Source organism: Rhincodon typus, chromosome 14 (genome assembly GCF_021869965.1).
Source record: "Rhincodon typus isolate 14 chromosome 14, sRhiTyp1.1, whole genome shotgun sequence".
NCBI classification, from domain to species: Eukaryota; Metazoa; Chordata; class Chondrichthyes; order Orectolobiformes; family Rhincodontidae; genus Rhincodon; species Rhincodon typus.
In genome coordinates this window covers 11,468,718-11,478,704 of record NC_063345.1, presented here as the reverse complement: position 1 = coordinate 11,478,704, position 9,987 = coordinate 11,468,718, and the positions used below count along the sequence as shown (strand labels likewise).

The 9,987-nt window shown below is 41.4% G+C and overlaps 1 protein-coding gene across 2 annotated transcripts in view; it reads right to left on the bottom strand.

Annotated features, from left to right (window-relative positions):
- The window catches only part of si:zfos-2326c3.2 (mitogen-activated protein kinase kinase kinase kinase 4), a 254,941-nt gene that overhangs the window by 9,593 nt on the left and 235,361 nt on the right, over positions 1 to 9,987 (bottom strand). For both annotated transcript variants that reach the window (XM_048605155.1, XM_048605156.1), the window contains one exon: positions 7,783 to 7,942. In XM_048605155.1, the coding sequence (XP_048461112.1) occupies positions 7,783 to 7,942 (160 nt within the window). The remainder of the gene's footprint in view (positions 1 to 7,782; positions 7,943 to 9,987) is intronic.

The following is a 9,987-nucleotide window of genomic DNA, read 5'->3' as shown; positions in this document are numbered from 1 at the left end:
GCTGCTTGGCGTGCTGTGTTCATCCAGCTCTACACCTTGTTATCTCAGATTCTCCAGCATCTGCAGTTCCTACTATCTCTGAAACAATTTTAACCCCACTGCGATGCCATGTCTTGATAGTGGCTCTTGACACATTAAATGCTGTGCAAGTCTCTGTCTCCATGACCTGCTCAGTCTCACAAACCCTGGCTGGTTATCACGTAGACGTTTTGACACCATGTGAGGTAACATCATCAGTGCAGTCTCAGATGAAGCGATGTTCTACTCTGCTCAGTATTTATATAATCCGGTCTGTTAAGTTGGGTTGTGTCATTTCCACTTCTGTTCTGCATGGGTTGGTATGTGGGGTCTAATTCCACATGTTTTTGGTCTACAAGGACCAAAAGACCCCATACCCATGACATGCAGGGCCAACGTAGTTTACAAAATAGCTTGAAATGACTGCCGCAATAATTACATCGGCCAGACCGTCAGGATACATGGACATCAGCTAGCAGGAAAACGACACCATGAATTTTCCCTCAGTGCACTTGGACAATGAAGGCCATCGACTTAACTGGGACACCGTGACCACCCTAGCTCAAGCTAACCACAGACACGCACCTAGAGGCTAGAGGCCTGGTTTTTAACCCGTAATGGAATCAACAAACATGTGGAATTAGACCCCATATACAAACCCATGCAGCACAGAACCGGAAATGACACAACTCAACTTAGCAGACCGGATCATATAAATACCACGTCGAGTAGGACAACATCACTTCATTGGAGGCTGCACTGATGATGTTACCTAGCATGGTGATGAAACGTTTGTATGATAATCAGCCAGCTTGGCGAGCAAGTCAACAACCTCATCCACAAACTGAGCTACAAATCTTTGCAAGAGTCTTACAAACCCCTCAGATCTCTACACAACCAATTTTGCACATCCCTAGTGTTTAATCAATCCACCATTGGCAACTGTACCTTTATTCACTTTTATAAATGTTTTGTGTGCTTTCATAGGATATGACTATTTCTGGAAAGTCCATGAATTATTCTTGTTGTCTGATTTCTGTTATGAACATGGTGGTGAGCCGCAGTCTGTGTGATCCAGGAACAATAAAGCTGCCTTCAAGTGCAGACAGGGGTTGCATTGAATTTGCAACCAGTCTGTCCAGCTCTGTCAGAATTTTATTTCTTCCTTCACTAACTCCATTACCCTCTCCTCTTTTCCAATGTTCGTTAAAATTTACCCCTTCAACCAATCGCATTTAATAATCATTCCAGTATCTCCTTATGTGATTCAGGGACATACTTTATTAAAGTAGGGAGAGCTCAAAATTACTGCCTTTGCTGAAATGAATGTAATCATTAATTGTCAGGGTATGATTTGACACAAGGATCCTTGACTTCTGACCTGGGTATGCCTGGAAATCTTGGGAGCAATCAATTCTACATTTTTTTTCCAAACCAAGAACAAAGATGAGTGTCAGAAATTTTGTGATGGCAGCTAAACTGAATCACACATTTTTCACTTGAGTGTGAACTTTTTCCTTTGTACCCACGTGAACTACTGAAACTTGAGAGTTGATATTCGTTGCTGATGAACTGTTGTTAAATGATCCTAAAATGTTTCTTGCTCCAAAGATGCTACTTAATCTGAGTTTTCTCGGCAACTGGTTTCTTATAGAAGCAGACAAAATAGGAGCAGATGTCAGCTATTCAATGGATCAAGACTGTGTGGCCTTTCACTATGATCATGGCTGATCTTCAATGCCATACTCCCATGTCATCCCCATACCCCTTTCTTGTCTAGAATTATAAATAATTCTTTCTTAAATATATTCAGTGACTTGATCTCTACTGCGTTAAATGGTAGAGAATTCCACAGATTCACCACTATCTGAATGAAGAAATTTCTCCTCATCTCAGTTCAAAATGGTCCACCCTGTATCCTGAGAATGTGAGTCTCTTGTTCTAGACCCCCCCTGACAAGGGAAACATTCTCCCTGCATCCAGTCTGTACAGCCCTGACAGAATTGTATACATTTCAAAGAGATCTCCTCCCATTCTGCTAAACTCTAGTGACCACATGCCTATTTGACGCAATCTCTCCTCAGATGACAATCCTACCGTCCCAGGAAACAGTCTGGTGAACCTCCGCTGCACTCCCTCAATGGCGAGTATATCCTTTCTCGGGTAAGGAGACCAAAACCAAACATAATACTCCAGGTGGGGTCAGAGACAAAACCTCTGATTGTGTAATGCCTCCTCGGTATTGTGCCAATATTTTAGCTGAGATTGTGTACTCACCTCTTCAATGGGTTTGGGAATCTACAACCTTCTGTTTCAGAAGCACAGGTTCTAACAGCCGAGCAATGGCTGACACAAATGGTGGCCATTCATTACAGGTGCTTCACTTTCCAAAGTTATCACTTCAATTTAAATTCCACCAGCTGTCTTGGGGAGATTTGAACCTGTGACCCCAAAAGATGAGTCTGGGCCTTTGGATTACAAATGCAATGATGCTACCATAAAATTATACCACCAATTCATTATATGACCTAACTGATTCCACTGAAGATTTCACACAGGTTCAAAACCTGCCCAATTTTGCTCCTTATTGGGACACGACTCTAATTTTCAATGATATCGTCTCACAAGCATCCATTCCCTCCACCACAGATGCTCAGTCGCAGCAGTGTGTACCACCTACAAGATGCACTGTAAAAAAATCACTAAAGATCCTTAGACAGCACCTTCCAACCCACAACCACTTGCATCTAGAAGGTCAAAGATAGCAAATTCCTGGGAACAGCAGTACCTACAAGTTCCCCTCCAATCCTCTCACCATCCTGACTGAGAAGTATATCACCATTCCTTCACTGTCACTTGCCCAAAATCCTGGAACTCCCTCCCTAACACATGTGGCTCTACCCACAGCACATGGATGATAGTGGTGCAAGAAGGCAGCTCCCCCTCATCTTTTCAAGGTCAGCTAAGGATGGCCAATAAATGCTGGCCAGCCAATGACCCATACCTCATGAGTGAATAAAAGAAAATGAAATCCTATTCCTTGACCCTTACTTCTGCATGGAGGCAATAGGCAAAATATTTCATGTTAAATGTAATATTCCATATGGCGGCAGCCACATTGCTATTTTTTTATATCTGTACACAGTGCTTTTCAGAAAACATCCATGGAAATGAGCTCTTGAAACTCAGGAGACAATGAATTTGGAAAATCCCTAAACTCTGAGTCTCCTGCTTACGATAGTTTGTGTTTCCACCCAAAACGGTATAACCCCAATCTAAGTAATTCCACTCATCCAATGTAGAACTCGTATCACTTGGCAACAGACAGAATTCCTATTGGGTATAAGCAGAAACTCTTACTTATTTTACACAAAGAGAAGCTTATCAAAAACACGTTAATCTGATGATAAAAAGACCCATAATTTTGTAGATTACAGTCCATCACATTTCAACAGTAAATGGAACCAAAACATATATTATTTAATAAAACAAAGGGCTATATTTGAATTATGTGGAATATTGATTACGTTGAAAAGGACTGATGCTCTAATGGATCAAAGGACAGTAGAATGTTAAGTAGTGAATGCTGCAAGGTTTCATTACATATTATAACTATCCTGTGGCTTACATTTTGGCAATTAACATCATTAACTAATGAAGTGAAGATTTAGATGTTGAAGTCAAAATTCAAGGTCATAGATTTACATGTATGAAACTAAGATAAGTTGATATATTTTAACTCTTGTGTTCCAGAACACCAATATCTGTGTTTAACTTTGTTTAACAGTCCAGGGGCTTTCCTGTCAAACATCAAGCAAGGCCAATAAAAGCCAAACTCAGGCTGATAACAGCCATAATTATGATTGACTTTCTGATCCCTAAAATGCTTTAAATATCTTGACAATGGAGTAGACCCTAGAGCATGTTGCAAATGATATATGTCAGTGTGCACTTACAGAATTGAATCCCTGCAGTGTGGAAGCAGGCTGCTCAGCCCATTGAGTTCACACTACCCCTCCGAAGAGCACTCCACCTAATTCCTGTAACCCTGCATTTTCTAATCCACCTGCATATCTTTGGACTGTGAGAGGAAACTCACACAGACAGTCGCCAGAGGCTGGAATCAAACCCAGGTCCCTGGTGCTGCAAAGTAGCAGTGCTAACCACTGAGCCACTGTGCTGTCCTTTGCTTGAACAAACTATCATTTGAAAGATATTCAATTAAATGTTCTAATCATGGCATAGGAAAAGGCCACCAAGCTTACAAATGAAATTACTTAGGGGCTTTTGCAGCATAGTGATAGCGACCGCACCTCTGACCCCAGAGACCCAGGTTCAAGTTCCACCTGCTCCAGAGGTGTAATAATATTGCCAAACAGGTTGGTTAGGAAATACCTAAAAATGCATATCAGGAGATAAATATTACATTGACTTCAATGCTTCTTGTAGTGGTACGAAGCAGCGTAAGTTTAAAATTATAACAAAGACAATTAAATATTGTCACAAGTGTGGATAAAACAGATGAAATTAATTGCCTCAAATAGGGCTGATTTGTTTCCCCACTGCCTGGAGGATTGGCAGAGTGGTTTTGCAGGATTGGGAAAGTTAACTTTTAAAAATGAAAGCTTTGACCCTAACTTATTACAAATGTGACTACAAATCTGAAATCTCCTTAACAAATGATTGAGTTGGCACTGCTCCTAAGAAATGGGTCACCATCCATAATGTTAAAATCATCATATTAATGATAATGGTCTTATTCACTTGCCAGGCATCGATTAACATCTTCGGTTAGTTTATTTAAAACAGTAAAGCACATGACAAGGTTTGAAGTAAACATGACTGAGGAGAAGGGTTTGAGTCCCACCCTGGCAGATGGTGAAATGTGAATTCAATGAGAATCTGAAATAAATAATAAGATAGCCTAATGGTGATTATATAGCCACTGTTGTATAAAACCATCCAGTTCACGAGTGCCCTTTAGGGAAGGAAATCTGCCATCCTTCCCTGCTCTTGCCTACATGTGACTCCAGACCCACAACAATGTAGTTGACCTTAAACTGGGCAATTAGGGACAGGCAGTAAATAGTGAACTAGCCAGTGATGCCCAGATCACATGAATTAAAAAATAAAATACTGCTCTGTGATCTGTGTGTGAAGTATGGTGTTGTGTATGTGTAAACACAACAGCCAGTTCATACACAGACAGATTTCAGAAATGTGTCTGTGTGGATTTCCTCTGGGTGCTCCGGTTTCCTCCCATAGACCAAACTCCAAAGTCCAAAGATGTGCAGGTTAGGTGGATTGGCCATCCCAAGTTGCCCCGTAATGTCCAGGGATGTGCAGGCTAGGTGGGTTAGCCAGGGGAAATGCAGGGTCACAGGGATGGAGGGGGCTGGGTAGGCTGCTCTTCAGACGATCAGTGTAGACTCGATGGGCCGAATGGCCTGCTTCTACACTGTAGGGATTCTATGATTCTAAATTGTAGAAATGCCTGACTGTATGGCTTTGGGTCGAGGAATGAATACTGACCAAAATATCAAGTCAACTCCCTGAGGGTTGTTGAACTGTGCTACAGGTGCTAGAATGAACATTTACGCAGACTAACAGGACATTGAATGTAGTCTCAGCTCAGTTTAAATGAGGACAGCTGAAGCTTGCAGCCTTTTGGCTCGTGGTTAAACATGCAAAAAACTGAACTCAGCGGAGACAGCGGAAATGAGTAACCCAGTGGATTATTTGTATTTAGTTTGGTTTCTGAGAAATTCAACTCTAATTCTATCTTTGTCCTTTTCCACAATTACTAACTGATTTATGATCTGTCACTATATCCCTTTGCCATAACACCACATGGCATAAGAACAGAATTAGACCATTTGGCCAATCGAGTCTGCTCCACCATTCAATCATCGTTGATATGCTTCTTAACCCTATTCTCTTGCCTTCTCCTCATAACCTTTCATCCCCTTGCTAATCAAGGACCTATCTGTCTCTGTTTTAACTACATCCAATAACTTGGCCTCCACAGCCCTCTGTGGCAATGAGATCCATGGATTAAATACCCTCTGGCTGAAGAAAATCCTCATCTCAGTTCTAAAGGGTCGTCTCTTCACTCTGATCTAAGTCTTTCCTACCAGCAGAAACATCTTCTCCACATGCAGAACTGTTTGCAAAATAGTCATATAAATGAACATATCTTATACGAGGACAATAAAAACAGAAAACACTGGAAATCGCTCAGTAGGTCAGCTAGCATCCGTGCAAACTGAAACAAGAGTCAATGGAAATTATTTGAACTGCTGAGAATGGAAAGAAGTCAAAATTTTAAAAATTAGTTTCGCTCCAGTTTCAAACATTTCCACTTCCACGAAGGAACTGCTACATCAGTTGCAGTCCGGAGTATCAGAAGAATATTCTCTGTTTCCACACACTAATCTATTCACAGCTCCACATTCCGTGATTCTCTCCCAGCCCACAATCTTTGGCTGCCTGTTGTTTGGTCTCATATAGTCTTTGGTTGCAGTATTTTCTACCTGACACGCAGCTAGCCTGCTTATCGGGGTATTTAGCCAGAGAGAAACCTGTAGATTTTCTTTTTAAAAGTTGTTCTGTATTTAAAGTGTTCAAGCAACTGCTCCTTCCAGCTTTCATGCTTGTAACTCCTCTCTCACTGCTGCTCAGAAGCATATTAGGGCTAAAGTTTCAGACCAGTATCCTTTTACAGGAAGGTTTCTCTATATCTTTTTGTACAGAGGCCTTGGGAGTTGCTGAGGATTTTGTAAGAACTTTCAGAAGAACATAGGAACTAGGAACAGGAGGAGGAAATTCAGCCCCTCGAGTTTGCTCTGCCATTTAATATGTTCATGGTTGATCTCATCTTGGCCTCAACTCCACTTTTCTGCCCGCTCTCCATAACCCTTCAACCCAGTACTAATTAAAAATCGATCTATCTCCTCCTTAAATATACTCAATGTGCTGGCATCAAACACACACTGGGCCAGTGAATTCCACAGATTCACAATCATTTGAGAGAAGTAATTTCTCTTCGTCTCTGTTTTAAACATGCCACACCTTATCCTAAAACTATGACCTTTCATTCTAGATTGCCCGAAAACAGGAAACATCTTTTCTATGTCTACTTTCTCAATTTCCTTTAGCCTCTTGAATATCTCAATTAGATCTCCACTCATCCTTCTAAATTCCAGAGACTACAGTCCTAACCTGCTCAATCTCTCTTCATAAGACAAATCCCTCATCTCTGGAATCAATCTAGTGAACCTCCTCTGGATTGCCTCCAATGTAACTCCATCCCTTCAAATAAGGGGATCAAAATTGTACACAATACTCCCATTCCAATTTTGAGCATTCTGTTTTTCTTGAAGATTTCTGACAACCACTGTATTTAGCTTCCTTAAAACAAAAAAATTAAAACGACAGATGTAAAACAGAAGGGATTTGACTGCTCTATTAAAAGAATTACACAACAACTTAATTGAGAATCCTGTTAGAAGTTTACTTCTGGACAAGTGAGAAACCACTTATAAAAATGTCTAAATATGCATGCAAGAGTTTAAAGAAACATACATAATCTGAGCAGGGAGAAAGAAGTGAGCTCTGGGCAGATACAAGGACAGGTATTCGTTGTAAAATATTCCTCGCAAAATATCAGTAAGAGACTTTTGTCACAGCAGTGGGTGTCGCGAAAGAAAGCAAACACAACAAGCAAGAAATAAAGCTTTTTGCTGTCATACAGTGTGTACGTACCAACTGAGGTTGGCATCTCCCCCCACTGCACAACCATCTCCTTTGTGATCCGGCCATAGGTATTGATGTAGACCCCTTCATCCTCGTAACAGACCAACAGCTCCATTCCATTAGTGTTCGGAAGGATGATAATTGTGTGTGGGTGAATGTTGCCCTGAATCTGAATGAAGGTTCACATCAAAACATTACTATTTAGTCAGAAAAATGACTAATGCTAGAAAGAAAAACCATTAGTCACACAGGAGAGTACTGTAACAGTTTAGGCATCATAATTCAATCAGAGAGTTATAACAATGAAGTCTCATATTTGCTATTTAGTTTATTTTTAAGAAAAGAGTCTCATTTGCTGCAAACAGAACTGCAGAAACACCCAGTTTCTTTCTTTTCTACTTGCCAGGCTGTTCGTGTTTAAGCTGACGACAGAAGTCCATTTTTCAGCGACTACTATCCTGAGCATCAGTACAGGCATCCACAGTCGGAGGGCAATTTTCATCCGCTGCCTTGTTATTCTCATGAGGTAAGTGTGAATTAAGGCAGGAGAGTGCCTGAATTTCAATTGCTCTGCTTCCAAACAAAACTGGAGCACTTGACAGGAAGCCAGCTTAATAAAGGCTTGCTCTCCATCAGGTGATTCCCAAAACAAGATCTCCTATCAGTTGAGCAGGCTCCACAAGCTGCATGCCATGCAACTGCGAAAGGCACCGAGGGAGTGTTTTATTTTTAGAGACTTATAAAGCAGCCAGCTCTCAAAGCAGGGTCCGTGGCAATAAAAAGAGGGCAGATCAGCCAATCATTTTCCTTCAGCCTATTGTGCTGCACAATCTGTGCCTAGTGTGTATCTGTGCTGAGCAACATTAACTGTTTCATTCAGGCTGAGGCTTATCTTGATGCAAGTTTTCTGCTTTGAAGCGAAATGATCTTTTTACCTGATGCGTGACAAACTCTCATTTATCATCCTTTATGGAGAACCAGAAATTTGGAATTCTCTTCTCCCAAAAGGCCATTGATGCTAGGTCATTTGTAACGATTTTAACGATTTGTAAATATGAGCAGGAGTAGGCCATCTGGCCCCTTGAGCCTGCTCCATCATAAAATAAAATCATGGCTGATCTTTCTCGTGGACTCAGCTCCACTTACCCGATCGCTCACCATAACCCTTACTTCCTTTACTATTTAAAAATCTATCTATCTTTGCCTTAAAAACATTCAGCAAGGTAGCCTCAAGTGCTTCACTGGGCAGGGAATTCTACAGATTCACAACCCTTTGGGAGAAGATGTTCCTCCTCAACTAAATCCTAAATCTGCTCTCCCTTATTTGGAGGCTATGCCCCCTTAGTTTTAGTTCCACCTGCCAGTGGAAACATCCTCCCTGCTTCTATCTTACCTATTCCCTTCATAATTTTATGTGTTTCAAAAAGAACACACCCCCGCCAACCTCATTCTTCTAAATTCCAGTGAGTATAGTCCCAGTCTACCCAATCTCTCCTCATAAGCCAGCCCTCTAAAGTCTGGAATCAACCCAGTGAACCTCCTCTGCACGCCCTCCAGTAACGATTGCTAAGATTTAATTTTTTTTAGGCAATTTTCAAACACTCTTCCCAGCATCCCACAGCACATGACAGACAAAAGAGTAGCTGTTGTCATGTAGGAAACGCAGCAGCCCGCTTGTACACAGTAAGATCCCTACAAAAGCAATGTGTCAACAACTATATAACTCTGATTTGGTGGCGTTAGTTGAGGGGATAAGTACAAACCAAGGAACTTGGGCAGCAAACCCTCTCAGCTGAGTGGCTGCTCTGAGGATGTGTGTTCTACAACAGATTCTCTTACAGTCTCTCCAGCCACTGACACATCTGGCCTTGGTGGTTCATTCAGCAGCTGGAGAACTTACAGTGAAAAACGCTCTTATGTCAACCAAGATGGAAGATGGAGGGTTTAGTTTAATGGCACACCTGAAGAAGGCACAGCACTCCCCACAGGACTTCACCGAGTGCTCAGTGTGGTCTATATGCTCAAAGGGTCTGGAAATAGGACTTGAACCCACAACTCAGAGGGTGGTGCTAATTCCAACTAACCCATGGCTGATAGAGTTTAAAGGCATCAAGAAATCCCAGTACAAATGGACAATTAGATTTGAAGAGAAAATCAGCAATGAATGAATTGACTAACAGAGTAGGTTTCAAGATTTGAAAGGACTAATGTTCT